Source organism: Salmo salar, chromosome ssa09 (assembly GCF_905237065.1).
Source record: "Salmo salar chromosome ssa09, Ssal_v3.1, whole genome shotgun sequence".
NCBI classification, from domain to species: Eukaryota; Metazoa; Chordata; class Actinopteri; order Salmoniformes; family Salmonidae; genus Salmo; species Salmo salar.
Window position 1 is genome coordinate 7,653,508 of NC_059450.1, and position 18,820 is coordinate 7,672,327.

General features: G+C 40.4%; 1 protein-coding gene across 6 annotated transcripts in view; it reads left to right on the forward strand.

The window, feature by feature from the left end:
• The first annotated feature begins 11,026 nt into the window (after positions 1–11,026).
• LOC106610669 (procathepsin L) overlaps positions 11,027–18,820 on the forward strand; it is a 46,410-nt gene continuing 38,616 nt past the window's right edge. For 2 of the 6 annotated variants that reach the window (XM_045723358.1, XM_045723362.1), the window contains exons 1-3: positions 11,045–11,296; positions 11,451–11,484; positions 15,144–15,244. In XM_045723358.1, the coding sequence (XP_045579314.1) occupies positions 11,215–11,296; positions 11,451–11,484; positions 15,144–15,244 (217 nt within the window). In that variant the 5' untranslated portion in view covers positions 11,045–11,214. Of the gene's footprint in view, positions 11,297–11,358; positions 11,628–15,143; positions 15,245–18,820 lie in introns of all 6 variants that reach the window. The other 4 variants (XM_045723357.1, XM_045723359.1, XM_045723361.1 and 1 more) reach the window with 4 other exon arrangements.

Sequence of the window (18,820 nt, forward strand, 5' to 3'; positions counted from 1 at the left end):
CAGAGCCCTATGGGCCCCAGTCAAAAGTAGTGAATAGGGTGCCATTCGGGACACAAGCGTGGCCCCGAGGCTTGGAAAAACACATGTAAAGTAATCAAGTTGGAATGACTTTTTGAGGAACTGTATCAGGCAACTTAAAGCCATGCATGTACACAATTACAAAAGGTATATTATAAGGTATACAGTTTTGTAAATGGTATAAGCATAGGGTATATTATATCCCATTTAAGCCACAAAGATCATATTCAAATACTTAAAATGAATGAATGAATTAGAGTTCTAAGATGTAATTCTATGATGTAAGCATAGAAATGTTTATATATCAAATCTGCCACTACAACTGTAATGACCTAAAGAACGTGTAACAGCATATTGTTTAGCTACACCAGTTAGACTATCATTAGTGTCCCCCAAAGATGTACACTGAGATGTACACCTGCTCCTTCCATGACAAAGACTTCTATTCTATTGGTTAATACCAGTATTGCCAAATTCAATGTTTCATCCATTAAGTTTTGTATATATTTTTTTCTTCCTTAAGGGAACTTAAAACACTAAATGCTTAGAACCCTTCTCTCTCCTCCGGCTTAGACAGGGCTTAGATTCTAGAGGGTTAAAGAAGGATTTTTAAGTCTTGAGACAATTGATACATGGATTGGGTATGTGTGCCATTCAGAGGGAGAATGGGCCAGACAAAAAATTGAAATACCAGGCACACCGGTTTGTGTCAAGAACTGCAACGCTGCTGGGTTTTTCCACGCTAAACAGTTTCACATGTGTATCAAGAATGGTCCACCAACCATAAGACATCCAGCCAACTTGATACAATTGTGGGAAGCATCGGTGTGAACATGGGCCAGCATGCCCCGACGAATTGAGGGTGTTCCTAATGTTTGGTATACTCAGTGTATGTTCTCATTTTAATTGGTCATTGCATGGGAATTGTATTACATTAGCCTGGTAGTGAACTTCTCACTTCACTTCCCTTATAGTTTTTCCAAAAACAATTGTTTTGCATGTGTTGAGGCAGAGGTGTCAATGCAAACCACTACCTTGCAGTAAGTGTGGACAGTGCTGCCTTCTGGTGGAGAGTTCTCATTACCACTCCAGATAAACAAAATGCCATCCGCCAGTGCGAGTAAAGTATATAAATGCAACATGCAACAATTTCAAAGATTTTACTGAGTTACAGTTCACATAAGAAAATCAGTCAATTGAAATAAATTCATTAGGCCCTAATCTATGGATTTCACATGACTGGGAATACAGATACGCATCTGTTGGTCACAGAGACCTTAATCAAAAAAGGGTTGTGGATCAGAAAACCAGTCAGTATCTAGTGTGACCATTTCTTTGCCTCATGCAGTGCAACACATCTCCTTCGCATAAAGTTGATAAGGCTGTTAATTGTGTCCTGTGGAATGTTGTCCGACTCCTCTTCAATGGCTGTGTGAAGTTTCTGGATATTAGCGGGAACTGGAACATGCTGTCATACACATCGATCCAGAGCAACCCAAACATGCTCAATGGGTGATATGTATATTGAGCATTCAGGCCATGGAAGAACTGGGACGTTTTCAGCTTCCAGGAATTGTGCACAGATCCTTGCGACTTAGGGCATTATCATGCTGAAACATGAGGTGATGGCAGAGGATGAATTTTTTATATATATCTTTTTTGACCTTTATTTAACTTGGCAAGTCAGTTAAGAACAAATTCTTATTTTCAATGACAGCCTAGGAACAGTGGGTTAACTGCCGTGTTCAGGGGCAGAATGACAGATTTTTACCTTGTCAGCTCGGTGATTCGATCTTGCAACCTTTCGGTTACAAGTCCAACACTCTAACATCAAGGCTACCTGCCGCCAAATGGCACGACAATGGGCCTCAGGATCTCGTCACGGTATTTCTGTGCATTCAAATTGCCATAGATAAAATGCAATTGTGTTTGTTGTCCGTAGCTTATACCTGCCCATACCATAAACACCACTGCCACCATGGGGCACTCAGCAAACTGATCTCCCACATGACGCCATACATGTGATATGGGGTTGTGAGGTCAGTTGGACGTAATGCCAAATTCTCTGAAATGACTTATGTGTGCTGGCCTTATGATAGACTGGCCTTATGATAGAGAAATGAACATTCAATTCTCTGGCAACAGCTCTGGTGGACATTCCTGTAGTCAGCATGCCAATTGCATACTTGAGACATCTGTGGTATTGTGTTGTGTTGGCGTTGTGTGACAAAACTCCACAATTTAGTGTGGCCTTTTATAGTCCCCAGCACAAGGTGCACCTGTTTTATTATCATGCTGTTTACTTAGCTTATTGATATACCACCCCTGTGAGGTGGATGGATTATCTTGGCAAAGGAAAAATGCTCATTAACAGCGATGTAAACACATTTGTGCACAACATTTTAAAGAAATAAGCTTGTGTGTATGTAAGACTTATGGGATCTTTTATTTCAAGGGACCAACACTTCACATGTTGTGTTCGTTTTTTTGTCCAGTGTACTTGTGCATAACAATAGGTCATGTACTTTTATGTCAATACAGGAACTGGTCCTCTGCAGCTCAGCCCGGTCTAGGTCTATATGCTGCCCTAAGCGAGACAAAAACAATTGCTGCTTGCAACACCAGGAAAGTTGGTTCGATCCCTGGACCACCAATTTGTAAAACATTTATGCACCCATGAGTGTAAGTTGCTTTGAATAGAAGCTTTTGCTAAATGGCATATATTATATTAAATAAATGGAGAGGAATTTGAGTTTAGAATGGCCACCAGGTATATTCCTTTATCAACATACACTACCGTTCAAAAGTTTGGGGTCACTTAGACATTCACATGTTTTTGAAAGAAAAGCAGTCTATTATTACTCTGAGAAATTAAGGCTATTCCATGCGAGAAATTGCCAAGAATCTTAAGATCTCGTACAATGCTGTGTACTACTCCCTTCACAGAACAGCGCAAACTGGCTCTAACCAGAATAGAAATAGGAGTGGGAGGCCCCGGTGCATAATTCAGCAAGAGGACAAGTACATTAAAGTGTCTAGTTTGAGAAACAGATGCCTTACAAGTCCTCCACTGGCAGCTTCATTAAATAGTACCCGCAAAACACCAGTGTCAACAGTGTAGAGGCGACTCCGGGATGCTGGCCTTCTAGGCAGAGTTGCAAAGAAAAAGCCATATCTCAGACTGGCCAATAAAAATAAAATATTAAGATGGGCAAAAGAACACAGACACTGGACACCTAGAAGGCCAGCATCCCGGAGCCGCCACTTCACTGTTGACGTTGAGACTGGTGTTTTCTGATCAATTTGATGTTATTTTAATGGACAAAAAAAATCTGCTTTTCTTTCAAAAACAAGAACATTTCTAAGTGACCCCAAACTTTTGAATGCTAGTGTATACTTACTGAACCAAAATATAAACGTAACATGCAACAATTTCAAAGATTTTGCTGAGTTACAGTTCATATAAGGAAATCAGTCAATTTAAATAAATTCATTAGGCCCTAATCTATGGATTTCATATGACTGGGCAAGGGCGCAGCCATGGGTGGGCCTGGGAGGGCATAGGCCCACCCACCCACTTGGGAGCCTGGCCGACCCACTGGGAAAACAGGCCCAGCCAATCAGAATGAGTTTTCCCCACAAAAGGGCTTCATTGTAGATAGAAATACCCCCCTCCCCCTCTGACGATCCCATAGGTGAAGCTCGAGTCTTCCTTAACATTAGAGATCGCACACCAGCAGATTTTAACAAATAGACTGATTACATGTAATCAGTTACGCCCCAACCCTAAGTCTAAGGTACTGTGATATAATGTGACTGACATACTTCGTGCCAGCAAATGCACAGCAATTCTTTGACATTAAAGCCTCATTGCTGTCCAAGAAATGTCACCTGGATGCAATTCAAGACCAATAACCTGGTAGTCTATGACAAGGAACCGTGAACAAGAAAAAAAAGTTGGCCACTAACATTCTAGAAATGTTGAAATCAATTTAACCAATAAAGTAAAATCAGCTGACTTCCTATGAAGGGAAATTACTTTGCCATAAAATCACATTGAACAATATTATATAACCAATATCACAACTGATGTAAAAAAAAAAAGAATAATAAAATATTATCAAACCGGTCTCAATTAAAAAGCAGAATGGGAAGTTAATGAACTATCATAAATAATCGTGATGAAGGTGAAAGTAAGGGAGCGGTCAAAATGTACACAATTGTTACCTGGAGGAAAATGGGGGGGGGGTAATGCTTTTTCAATTTCAGTCAGGGGGAGGGTTTAGTATATATATTTTTGTTGTCTAGGGGAGGGTCATGTAACTTGTAACTGAATAAATGTAATTTTGCTCAGGGTTTGAGAATTAGTTGGCTATTATATATCAATATGTGTCCAATGATGCCCCTCATCCCTGATTCTCTGCTGGGCGCACAAAATCAAGTGTGCCTAGTGTGGTCTCAATTAAAATGTCACTCGGTCGCGTCATGAAATTGTTATGAACGCTCTCAAGCCGCCCTCTACCGGCAGCGCTATAGTGGTGTCCTAAAGTGGTGAAAAACCCAGTCATCCCGGACGAAGGCTAACTACTGTTTCGTCTAAATTACACTATAGTGCCTGGGAATACGATGACATTGCGAAAGTAGTCAAATATTTATCAGGAAACAATTTTGCCAGCATTATCATGTCATCAAATTTACTTTTGACAAATGGCAATGTTGTCATTAGCTAGCCAAGTTAGTCAAAAATAGCTAGCAATGCTAACGTCAGCTAGCTAAAATCCAGTGGCCTCTCCTCAATCTTAGCTCTTGGCCATATACCACAAACTCCCCAAAAAGTGCCTTATTGCCATTATTAACTGATTGCCAATGCAATTAGAGCAGTAAAAATAAATATTTTGTCATACCCGTGTTATAGGGTCTGATATACCATGGCTGACAGCCAATCAGCATTCAAGGCTCGAACCATCCAGTTTATACTATAGGCTATAGGTCACGGCTATACGAAGAGCATGCTCGGAGAAGCACAGGGCAAAATTATATTTCTTAGAAAATGTACTTCCTTCCCGAGCTTTTGCCATGCTGGGATGGTGCATGTAAAACTATGCTACACTGCATTACACACTGCAATGGATAGGCTACACCAATCATGAGCCCTGGCCTGCCCTGCTCTTGCTGATGTAAACCCTTTTGTGCTGCCTAACAAATGTCTGTGCTTGTACGGTGGCACAGGAGGCGAGTCAAAGGCTTCTTCCAAACTAGGCCTACTGATGCCGTGTTCAGTTTGAGAGGGAGAGCATGAAGATGAGGACCGGAGGTAAGCTATTGCTATAATTGATTTTAATGAAAACAATGTTTCTTTTTCCATAATGGAGCTATTTATCAGAGTTTTTGACCTCACAATAAGCCATATTAGAGTAATTTACATTACTATGAAGAGGCAGTCGCGAAGATGGACAGTGTATGGGTGCTAAAACAGTGTTCATTGTAATTTTGTCTTTAGGCTACTAACAACAAGAGGGCTTTGTGTTGGAGACTATTTCATCCTATTCAAGAAATAAAAAAGGTAGGTCTACCTGTTTGACAGACTAAATTAAAGTCTACTATCCATAGATTTTGTCAGCCAATTCCTTCAGTGACTATGCACTCCTTAAATATCTCAGTGTCCGTGAAGGGCTTGGTGTGTTAAGTTAAAACCAGGGCTAGGGCTCGAATTGAGGGGATATGTGAGGGCACGTGAGGGTATTGTAGCTTTTGTTAAATAACGGCTAAAAGCATAGGCCTACCCCTTGTTAGTTTAAGACTTAGAAAGAAATTGAATGGAACTGATTATGTTAGTTTAAAATAAATCTCAATGCTCCGTGGTAAAGGGTGTCAATTGATCTCAAACACTGAGCGGAAGCATTCCGCTACACTCGCATTAGCATCTGCTAACCATGTGTGTGTGAGACAAATAAAATTTGATTTGATTTGACCCTTTTCATATATAAAACATCACCATAGTCTAGCATAGGCATACATTTATAATTTTACCTTTATTTAACTAGGCAAGTCGGTTAAGAACAAATTCTTATTTTCAATGACGGCCTAGGAACAGTGGGTTAACTGCCTTGTTCAGGGGCAGAACGACAGATTTTTACCTTGTCAGCTAGGGGATTTGATCGTATAACCTTTCAGGTACAAGTCCAACGCTCTAACCACTAGGGTACCTGCCACCCCATAAACGTAGCTGATACTAGCCTCCTTCTGGCTTCAAAAAAACAGCCTTATTCCTAAAATAAAATCCCAAATTCAGCTTTATTTTTTTGTAAGTTGTTGAATATGCAATTTAAAATTCCAAGATGTTTATATGAGGTTACAGCTATAGCCAGCCATTAAAGAAAAAATGGTGAAGCATTTGTGACACGCTACAGACTGGCAGGGGTGATCAGCAACAACACATCAACAACAGCACTTCTACAACATCCCTATACATTTTGCATTTAGGTCGTATAAAATAAAATAAATAATAATGAAACAAAAAATGCCATATTAGGCTATAGTCATTCTACAGTGCCTTTTAATTCACTTATTAAGGGGATCATGCGGTGAGCATTGCATGCCTAGTTTGTTCATTTAGCCTAGCAGATACTGTTATATTCCCATGTCCAAATCACAGTCAATACAAATCTATTTTGTAACAACAATATCATGGAATAAAATAGATTTTAAAATGATACTTTCCCAAATATATTTTTTTTTACAAGTGCATATAGGCCTACCTGACAAACGGCTGCTGTGTTAAAAAAAAAATAATGTTTTCTTCTCAAATTCATTGATGATCAGATACTTCAGTTGTAACTGGTTCTGATACGCTACATTTTTACAGTTGATAGACAAATTTAGAACTGTTCCAAACTATCCTCTTTTTTTTTTTTTACAATAGCCTGTATGCACCACTCGGGGGGGGGGCTCCTGAGTGGTGCAGCGGTCTAAGACACAACATCTCAATGCAAGAGGTGTCACTGCAGTCCCTGGTTTGAATCCGGGCTACATCACATTCGGCCGTGATTGGGAGTCCCATAGGGCAGCACACAATTGATCCCAGCATCATCCGGGATTGGCTGGGGTAGGCTGTCATTGTAAATAAGAATTTGTTCTTAACTGACTTGCCTAGTAAAATATTAAAATGAAAACGTCTCCTGTGCTGCAGCAGGCACTCATTTGTTGTCATGCTCTGTTTTGAAAGGCTGGTCATGTCTCACATGAACACCATCATCCCGGAAGCCCTAGACCCACTCCAATTCGCATACCGCCCGAACAGATCCACAGATGACACAATTTCAAATGCACTCCACACTGCCCTACCTGGACAAAAGGAACACCTATATGAGAATTCTGTTCATTGACTACAGCTCAGCGATTAACACCATAGTGCCCTCCAAGCTCATCACTAAGCTAACGACCCTGGGACTGAACACCTCCCTCCGCAACTTGATCCTGGACTTCCTGACGCGTAGCCCCCCAGGCGGTGAGAGTAGGCAACAACACATCTGCTACGCTGACCATCAACATAGATGCCCCTCAGCAGGGGTGTGTGCTTAGTATCCTCCTATAGTCCCTGTTCACCCACGACTGCGTGGGTTTGCACGACTCCAACACCATCATCAAGTTTGCTGATGACACTACGGTTGTAGGACTGATCAATGACGATGATGAAGTAGCCTATAGGGAGGAGGTCAGTGACCTGGCAGGACAACAACCTCTCCCTCAACGTCAGCAAGACAAAGGAGCTGATTGTGGACTACAGGAAACAGAGGGACGAGGCTGTATTGGAGCAGGTCGAGAGCTTCAAGTTCCTTAGTGTCCACATCACTAAGGAACTAACATGGTTCACACACACCCACACAGTTATAAAGAGGGCCCCTCAGGAGGCTGAAAAGATTTGGCATGGGCCCTCAGATCCTCAAAAAGTTCTATAGCTGCACTATTGAGAGCAGCTTAACTGGCTGCATCACCTCTTGGTACGGCAACTGCAAGGCACCCGACCACATGGCGCTGGGGCCATGCTCCCTGCCATCCACGACTTCTATACCAGGCGGTGTCAGAGACACACTCATACACACATGCACTTACAAGCTGCTGCTATTGCTCCACATACGCTGCTGCTACAGCTCAGTCTATTATCTATCCTTTGTCTGGTCACTTTACCCCTACCTATATGTACATAGCTACCTCAATTACCTCGTACCCCTGCAGACTTGTCACCTGAAATGCAGCACAGGTTGTAATCTTTATGCACCCACACAACTCACATAGCACAGGTGTTCAGTGGTTTAGCAGCAGACTGCTGTGAACATGTTCATGTGCCTGCCTGCTTGCCTGTGCATGCATGCATGAGTGTGTGCAGTGGTGTAAAATATTTAAGTACTACTTCTATGTTTTTGACATCGTTTACTTTTACTTCACTACATTCCTATAGAAAATAATGTACTTTTTACTCCATACATTTTTCCTGACACCCAAAAGTACTTTTTGAATGTTTAGCAGGACAGGAAAATGTTCAATTCACGCACATATCAAGAGAACACGTGGTCATCCTTACTGCCTCTGATCTGGCGGACTCACTAAACACAAATGCATTGTTTGTAAATTATGTTGGAGCGTGCCCCTGGCTATCCATAAATGTTAAAAAAACAAGAAAATGGTGCCGTCTGCTTTGCTTAATATAAGGAATTTGAAATGATTTATACTTTTACTTTTGATACTTAAGTATAATTCAGCAATTACATTTACTTTTGATACTTAAGTATATTTAAAAATAAATACTTTTAGATGTTAACTGAAGTGATATTTTACTGGGTGACTCACTTTTACTTGAGTCATTTTCTATTAAGGCATCTTTACTTTTACTCAAGTTTGACAGTTGGGTACTTTTTTCACCACTATGTGTGTGTGTGTGTGTGTGGCGGCTTTACTGTAAGACTGTGGTGGTCTGTCTGTCTGTCTGTCTGTCTGTCTCACTGTCTCATTCAGAAAGTCACTTTATGTGGCTTAGGTGACAGTACACCTCCCCCACAAGCCCTGGGCTCAGTTTGATAACTACAGTATACATTATTTGAAAAGAAATAAGCAAAATACAGTAAAACACACAGACATATACAGTGCATTCGGAAAGTATTCAGACCCCTTGACTTTTTCCACATTTTGTTACGTTACAGCATTATCTTAAAATTGATTCAATAGTTTTTTCCCCTTATCAATCGACACATAATACCCCATAATGACAAAGCAAGAACAGGTTTTACATTTTTTGGGGGCAAATTGATAAAACATTTAAAACGGAAAAATCTTTTTAGAAAATGACTCAAGTAAAAGTCAAACTTTTGGCAAACTCCAAGCTGGCTGTCATGTGCCTTTTACTGAGGAGGGGCTACCGTCTGGTAACTACCATAAAAGCCTGATTGTTTGAGTGCTGCAGAGATGGTTGTCTTTCTGGAAGGTTCTCCCATCTCCACAGAGGAACTAGAGCTCTTTCAGAGTGACCATCGGGTTCTTGGTCACCTCTAACCAAGGTCCATCTCCCCCGATTGCTCAGTTTGGCCAGGCGGCCAGCTCAAGGAAGAGTCTTGGTGGTTCAAACTTCTTCCATTTAAGAGTGATGGCGGCCACAGTGTCCTGAGGGACCTTCAATGCTGCAGAAATGTTTTGGTACCCTTCCCCAGATCTGTGCCTCGACACAATCCTTTCTCTGAGCTCTACAGACAATTCATTTGACCTCATGGCTTGGTTTTTGCTCTGACATGCACTGTCAACTGTGGGACCTTATATACTGTAGACAGGTGTGTGCCTTTCCAAATCATGTCCAATCAATTGAATTTACCATAGGTGGACTCCAATCAAGTTGTAGAAACATCTCACGGATGATAATTGCAAACAGGATGCACCTGAACTCAATTTCGAGTCTCATAGCAAAGGGTTTGAATGCTTATGTAAATACGTTTTTTATTTGTTATAAATATGCACAAATTTCTCAATCTGTTTTCGCTTTGTCATTATGGGGTAATGAGTGTAGACTGATGAGGAAAAACATTTATTTTATACATTTTAGAATAAGGCTGTTATGTACAGTAACAAAATGTGGAAAAAGTCAAGGGGTCTGAATACTTTCCGAATGCACTGTACCTTACCTTCCTACCAAAATAGATCAGACCGGAAATAAATAAATAAAGGTTTTAATGAGTTCATTGCCATTCTGATCACAGTGTTTGGCTTGCATTTTCATTTATATTTTTACTATATTTTATTGTTTGGGGCTTTTGTTGTTACGTACGTTGATTGAAGGATCGGACCAAGGTGCAGCGTGGTAAGTGTACATCATTCTTTATTAGATGAACACCAAAACAAAACCAAAATAAATACAAAACGAAAACGTAACGTTCAGTAGGGCATACAGCACAGTACCAAAAACAAGATCCCACAAACTAAAGGTGGAAAAAGGCTGCCTAAGTATGATCCCCAATCAGAGAACCATACCCGGCCAACAAAGAAATAGAAAAAAATAGATTTCCCACCCTGACCTAACCAAATAGAGACTAAAAGGGATCTCTAAGGTCAGGGTGTGGCATTTGTTTTGACAGGTAAGTCTTGTGACTTGCAAGCACACCCACGTCCACTCCCCTCACGACGACCATTGACCTACAATGGCCATGCAGAAATTCACCATTGGAAAAGTTATGTCAAAAATAGTGACATTTAATCATTGTAGATATGTCACTAATGCTGACATATTAGGTGTCACTGAAGCTGACATATTTGTCACTGTTGGTAACATATTAATTATGTTACTATCATAATTTATTACTATTTCACCAGTAAATAAGATAAACTTGAAAAATTACACTACGGTTAGGGACAGGTAAAAGGAGGTAGATGAAAAACATTGAGAGGGAAACTCTCCAACCCGAACTTCTAACAGGAAGTTTGTGGGTAGACAGGATGTGCTGCACTGTTGTTGAAAAGAGTAAGCTATCTTTTTGATTAGAGCAGGCAAAAATAGTTAATCTACAGAAGTCGGTTTGTCCCTCAATAGACCTACCTGTGGCTTGAACTCACACAAGATTAGAACGATAGCAGGTTGATGGTGCAGGAGAGGGTTCTCTAGATTGATGAGTAACCTGTCAAAAACTATCTTAGCTAAGGTGTTGCTATTTGATACTGATGGTAATAAATGTATGTTTTGGCTACAAATACAAAATGTACGGGGCCATGAATAAGAGACATAGATGTTGCTCTGTTATGGGTAAGTGTTTCTGAGAAGTAAATTCTGTCATCAACAGTCTTTTTGTTCCAATGTGTTTCCAGCGAGATGACCCGAACCTCAAGATGTGTAGCATGCAGTTGACACTCAAACAGCTGTGACGTCACATGTGTGTGTTCCTCTTATGCCCTCTCAGCTTCCCCTAATACCTGTGGTTACTTGAAGAGAAGGTAAGACAAATTACCATTACTATTACCACAGGACATCTGGACAGGACACCACAGAAACAATCCAGTAGACATTACAGGAAGATGTGGTAGTGGAGAGCACCACATATACCCATCACACCACCCACTGATAGATGAGAAACAGGGTAACGAAAACCTTTTTATATATAATGGGTTAGTCATTTCTTGCAAATAGCTGAAAAAGCCGTTGACAGAAACTCTGAACAGAAAATGAAACGCACCCAATTTTGTATGACTACTAAGAGCATGGAAACAAACAAACACAAAATCAAACAGACAAACCGCACAACGGTAGATGTAGGCTTACATCTGCACCGGAAACAAAGTGGTTGAGTCAATATTGTTTCCATGTTATTCCACCTTTGTTATTATTGCAATGTAATCATGTTGCATCAAGATAGCTTTTTTTATTTAGCAGAAATTAATTGACATACAATATGTATGCAGTTTTCATCTTAATTGACCGTAGGTTTAAACCAAACATAGACAAAAACAACATGGTTTCAAGTTGTGGTTGATTGCAAATTGAATTTGCGTTAGTCAATCAATGAGACATTAATAATATTTTTTTTACTCTGTCACAACATACTGTAAAGACCAATGTGCAATGAAAGTGCAGGCTATCCTTCAACAATAAAAAAGGTCTGACAAGATGTTTCCTAAAGCAATGAGCTGTTTGCCATGCAAATGTTCCAGCATGATTTCCCCACACCTGGTTTTCTATCAGTAAATTGACTGGTAAGCATGCTCTGGTCTCTAACAGGTGTCTTCCCCTGCTTATGTTTACAGCTTAGTGACAGGCCCCTGACTGACAGCCAAGGATTAGCCCCTTTTTTTTAAAAAATTTTCGCCCAAAATTACATACCCAAATCTAACTGCCTGTAGCAAGGATATGCATATTCTTCGTACCATTTGAAAGGAAACACTTTGAAGTTTATGGATATGTGAAAGCAATGTAGTATAATATAATACAATAGATCTGGTAAAAGATAATACAAAGAAAGATCCAACCGTTCTTTTGTATTGTTTTTCTACCATCATCTTTGAAATGCAAGAGAAAGGACATAATGTATTATTTCAGGCCAGGTGCAATTTAGATTTTGGCCAATAGATGGCATCAGTGTATGTGCAAAGTTTTAGACTGATCCAATGAACCATTGCATTTCTGTTCAAAGTTTTGTACCAAGACTGCCCAAATGTGCCTAACTTGTTAATGAATAACTTTTCATGTTCAAAATTGTGCACTCTTCAAACAATAGCATGGTATTCTTTCACTGTAATAGCTACTGAAAATTGGACAGTGCATTTTGATTAACAAGAATTTAAGCTTTCTACCAATGTCAGATATGTGTATGTCCTGGGAAATGTTCTTGTTACTTACATCCTCATACTAATCGCATTAGCCTACGTTAGCTCAACAGTCCCGTGGAAGGGGACACCGATCCCAAAGTTAACCTCTCTAGGGTATGTGGGACGAAATCGTCCCACCTACTCAACAGCCAGTGGAATCCCGTGGCGCGATATTCAAATACCTTAGAAATGCTATTACTTCCATTTCTCAAACATATGACTATTTTACACCATTTTAAAGACAAGACTCTCGTTAATCTAACCACACTGTCCGATTTCAAAAAGGCTTTACAACGAAAGCAAAACATTAGATTATGTCAGCAGAGTACCCAGACAGAAATAATCAGACACCCATTTTTCAAGCTAGCATATAATGTCACATAAACCCAAACCACAGCTAAATGCAGCACTAACCTTTGATGATCTTCATCAGATGACACTCCTAGGACATTATGTTATACAATACATGCATGTTTTGTTCAATCAAGTTCATATTTATATCAAAAAACAGCTTTTTACATTAGCATGTGATGTTCAGAACTAGCATACCCACCGCAAACTTCCGGTGAATTTACTAAATTACTCACAATAAACGTTCACAAAAAACATAACAATTATTTTAAGAATTATAGATACAGAACTCCTTTATGCAATCGCTATGTCCGATTTTAAAATAGCTTTTCGGCAAAAGCACATTTTGCAATATTCTGAGTAGATAGCTCGCCATCACGGGCTAGCTATTTTGACACCCACCAAGTTTGGGGCTCACCAAACTCAGATTTACTATAAGAAAAATTGGATTACTGTCACATCCTGACCAGCAGAGGGAGCAATTGGATTAGTTTTGGTCAGGATGTGGCAGGGTTTTTGTGTGTGTGAATGGTTGTGTTGGTGATTAGGACTCCCAATTGAAGGCAGGTGTGTTGAGTTGCCTTTGATTGGGAGTCCTATATAGGAGTGTGTTTTTCTTTGGGGTTGTGGGTAATTGTTTCTGTTCAGTGTGTTATGCTGTCAGTACTGTTGAGCTGTCGGTATTTTCTTGTTTTGTAGTGTTCCAGTGATCTTTTTTTTTATTAAATGATGCTGAACACTAACTCTTGCTGCATTTTGGTCCACTTCTTCTCTCCATGACGACAGTTGTGACAATTACCTTTGCTGTTCTTCGTCAGAATGCACTCCCAGGACTTCTACTTCAATAACAAATGTTGGTTTGGTTCAAAATAATCCATAGTTATGTTCAAATATCCTTTGTTTTGTTCGTGCGTTCAAGACACTATCCGAAGGGTAACGAAGAGTGACGCGCCGGCGCGTATCGTGACAAAAAAATTCTAAATATTCCATTACCGTACTTCGAAGCATGTCAAACGCTGTTTAAAATCATTTTTTCTCATAAAAAAGCGATAATATTCCGACCGGGAAACCCTGTTTTCGTTCAAAGACTAAAAATCTAAAATAGACTCTTCTCGTGCACGTGCGCGCCAGTCTCATTGTTCTCTGATCGACCACTTACCAAATGCGCTACTGTTTTTCAGCCATGGCCTGCAAAGTCATCATTCAACGTTCTGCTGCCTTCTGAGAGCCTATGGGAGCCGTAGGAAGTGTCACGTTACAGCAGAGATCCTCAGTTTTCAATAAAGAGAGTGTAGAGGGCCAAGAAATGGTCAGAGAGGGCACTTCCTGTAAGGAATCTTCTCAGGTTTTTGCCTGCCATATGAGTTCTGTTATACTCACAGACACCATTCAAACAGTTTTAGCAACTTTAGGGTGTTTTCTATCCAAATCAATTATATGCATATTCTAGTTTCTGGGCAGTAGTAATAACCAGATTAAATCGGGTACGTTTTTTATCCGGCCGTGCAAATACTGCCCCCTACCCTAGAGAGGTTAAGCAGAGGACAGAGTGACAGGCGTCCATCACCAGCCAGTGGCTTCAAGACATCCTACACACACACACACACACACACACACACACACACACACACACACACACACACACACACACACACACACACACACACACACACACACACACACACACACACACACACACACACACAGAGATGAGCAGCCACACACACACTTCCTGTGGCTGAGATGGGATGAAAAAATGTATTGAAAGATAGAGACAGAGCGAGAGAGAAAGACAGAGAGAGGAAGAGAGAAAGAGAAACAGAGAAAAGAAAGACTGTATACAGTATGAGAGTGAGATAAAGAGAAACATCTGGTGCATGGCCTCCTGTATGATATCTGTCTCCTAATTCTCAGTAAATCTCTGCTGTCTTTCTCCTCAGAATGAAGTTTTTGGTAGTTGTGGCTGCTGCTCTGGCAGTGGCGAGCGCTGCTAGCCTTTCACTGGAGGACCTGGAGTTCCATGCCTGGAAACTGAAGTTTGGTAAGAGATGCATCTTTAGCCTATTTCATTTCAGCCTCTTATCATTGACAATAATGGAGTGTGTGACTCTCTCCTCTGTTCTTCATGTTTATTATCTGTCAATCTGAACCTCTTCTTTCTCACTGTCGTGTTAAAGATGATATAGAGCAGGGGTCGCCAACCTTTACTTTCATAAGAGCTACTTCATACAAATAAAACATTTATGGAGCTACTCACAGCCTGCATATTTTGTTATTGTAGGCGTATATTTAATAGAGGCACCCAGCGCTTAATTTATATTATTATTATTATTATTATTATAGAAAGAGCAGAAATAAGAGCTCTCATCAGTTTAATGAAATTAGTTTTGTTGTTTATTAAACATGCCAATATTGATGTTCCCGAAAAGATTTCAGTTGGTTTTCCATTTTGTGGCTTAAAAGTGGGCTACTGTCTGTCTATTCTTCAAAGTGCAGTTGCATCCTCGCCTGCTGTCTATAGGCCAGCATTCAGGTAAACGTGTCCCAATTCAACCGCAAATAATGTCGCAAAGCCTATCTAACGTATCTAGACCTAAGCATAACAGTAACCTATCTATACGGGGAAGAAAATCAAACAAATGGGCATATTAGATAATTTAAAGTAAATGATGCAGTGCAACACTGGAGCGATAGAGAGAGAGAGAGTCGCAGGCTTATGTCTATCAGAGCAGAGGTAGGGAGATGGCTAGGAGCACAGTTCTCTCTCTTTGTCACCACAGCAAAGGCCACTTGTTGGTTTCAAAACATAGCCTACAAAGTTGCACAAACATAAGAACAGTCACGGCCCACACAAATCAATTCTGAAAATATCGTCAAGAGAATTAACAAGGAGTCAATCAGTATACTTATAACAACTTAAGCATTACAGAACTTCTATTCTATCAAATAAACCATATAAGGGCAAATTAACCATTCCATTTGAGGGGCTAAATTCGAAACTCCTCGATTGGTGAGCAAAAGAAACTAACAACGCCACCTGCTGGAGAAGGCAGATTTTTAGCCGAGTTGGGCCTCTCGCTTCGCCTCTTCCTCTCTGGCTATATGGACACTGTCGTAGAAATTCAGTACTGAGAGAGACTTGGTCATTTCTTCAAACAATCATCTTTATTTAATATTGATAAATTATTGCAATAAGGAGGCTGGTCGATCCCCCACCTTTGAGTGTTGGACCGAGTAACTTAACCTTTACACAAATGCAGAGTACTACAGTGCTTTGCAAAAGTATTCATCCCCCTTGGCATTTTTCCTATTTTGTTGCATTACAACCTGTAATTTAAATTGATTTTTATTTCATATAATGGACATACACAAAATAGTCGAAATTGGTGAAATGAAATAAATTACCAAGGAGCTCTCCAAAAAGGTCGGGGACAAAGTGGTGGAGAAGTACAGATCAGGGTTATAAAAAAAATATCTGAAACTTTGAACATCCCACGGAGCACCATTAAATCCATCATTAAAAAAAATTGAAAATATGGCACCACAACAAAAGAGTCAAGAGAGGGCCGCCCACCAAAACTCATGGACCAGGCAAGGAGGGCATTAATCAGAGAGGCAACAAAGAGACCAAAGATAACCCTCCACAGCGGAGATTGGAGTATCTGTCAATAGGACCACTTTTGCGAAAGTACTCACCCCCCTTGGTATTTTTCCTATATTGTTGCCTTACAACCTGGAATTAAAATCGATTTTTGGGGGTTGTATAATTTCATTTACACAACATGTCTACCACTTTGAGGATGCAAAATAGTTTTTATTGTGAAACAAACAAGAAATATGACAAAAAAATGAACTTGAGCGTGTATAACTATTCACCCCCCCAAAGTCAAAACATTGTAGATCCACCTTTTGCAGCAATTACAGCTGCAAGTCTCTTGGGGTATGTCTCTATAAGCTAGCCACTGGGATTTTTGCCCATTCTTCAATGCAAAACTGCTCCTGCTCCTTCAAGTTGGATAGGTTCCGCTGGTGTTCAGCAATCTTTAAGTCATACCACAGATTCTGTTGGATTGAGGTCTGGGCTTTGACTAGGCCATTCCAGGACATTTAAATGTTTCCTCTTAAACCACTTGAGTGTTGCTTTAGCAGTATGCTTAGGGTCATTGTCCTGCTGGAAGGTGAACCTCAGTCCCAGTCTCAAATCTCTGGAAGACTGAAACAGGTTTCCCTCAAGAATTTCCCTGTATTTAGCGACCATCCATCATTCCTTCAATTTTGACCGGTTTCCCAGTCCCTGCTGATGAAAAACATCCCCACAGCATGATGCTGCCACCACCATGCTTCACTATGGGGATGGTGTGAGATGTTGGGTTTGCACCAGACATAGTGTTTTCCTTGATGGCCAAAAAGCTCAATATTAGTCTTATCTGACCAGAGTACCTTCTTCCATATATTTGGGGAGTCTCCCACATGCCTTTTGACAAACACCAAACGTGTTTGCTTATTTTCTTCTTTAAGCAATGGAGTGTACGGCTTAAAGTGGTCCTATGGACAGATACTCCAATCTCCGCTGTGCAGCTCCTTCAGGGTTAACTTTGGTCTCTTTGTTGCCTCTCTGATTAATGCCCTTCTTGCCTTGTCTATGAGTTTTGGTGGGCGACATCTCATGGCAGGTTTGTTGTGGTGCCATATTCTTTCAATTTTTTATTAATGGATTTAATGGTGCTCCGTGGGATGTTCAAAGTTTCGGATATTTTTTTATAACCCAACCCTGATCTGTAATTCTCCACAACTTTGTCCCTGACCTGTTTGGAGACCTGTTGGTTTTCATGGTGCCGCTTGCTTGATGGTGCCCCATGCTTAGTGGTGTTGCAGACTCTGGGGCCTTTCAGAACAGGTGTATATGTACTGAGATCATGTGACAGATCATGTGACACTTAGATTGCACACAGGTGGACTTTATTTAACTAATTATGTGACTTCTGAAGGTAATTGGTTGCACCAGATCTTATTTAGGGGCTTCATAGCAAAGGGGGTGAATACATATGTACGCACCACTTTTCTGTTATAAATTTGTTTTCTGAAACAAGTTCTTTTTTCATTTCACTTCACCAATTTGGACTATTTTGTGTATGTCCATTATATGAAATCCAAATAAATGTCCATTTAAATTACAGGTTGTAATGCAACAAAATAGGAAAAATGCCAAGGGGGGCATGAATACTTTTGCCAGGCACTGTATGTCTTGTCCATTTGCCAACCAGTATACCAGCAATATGAGAGAAGTTTTGGAACAGAACTCTCTCCATGCTCACTCCAAATGTATTTCTTAGGCACTCCTGAGAGAAAAGGCAGTTGATGACTTCAACTGGATGCTGTACACCGGTTGCTGGTTCGGACTCAGGTCTCTCGAGAGAAGTGGTGCAGGACAGGGCCGTAGTGAACGCCATTTCTTCAGCCGGTTAGAGAGGGTTTGAGGTTGACACCATTTGGTCGAATTCCCTTCCATGCATCTAGATACCATCTCCACCATAACTTCGAGAAAGGACAGATCAGAACAACAATTCAGTTCAGTGCATCTCTGATTCAGGAAATCCAGACAAGCATTCAAGAAATC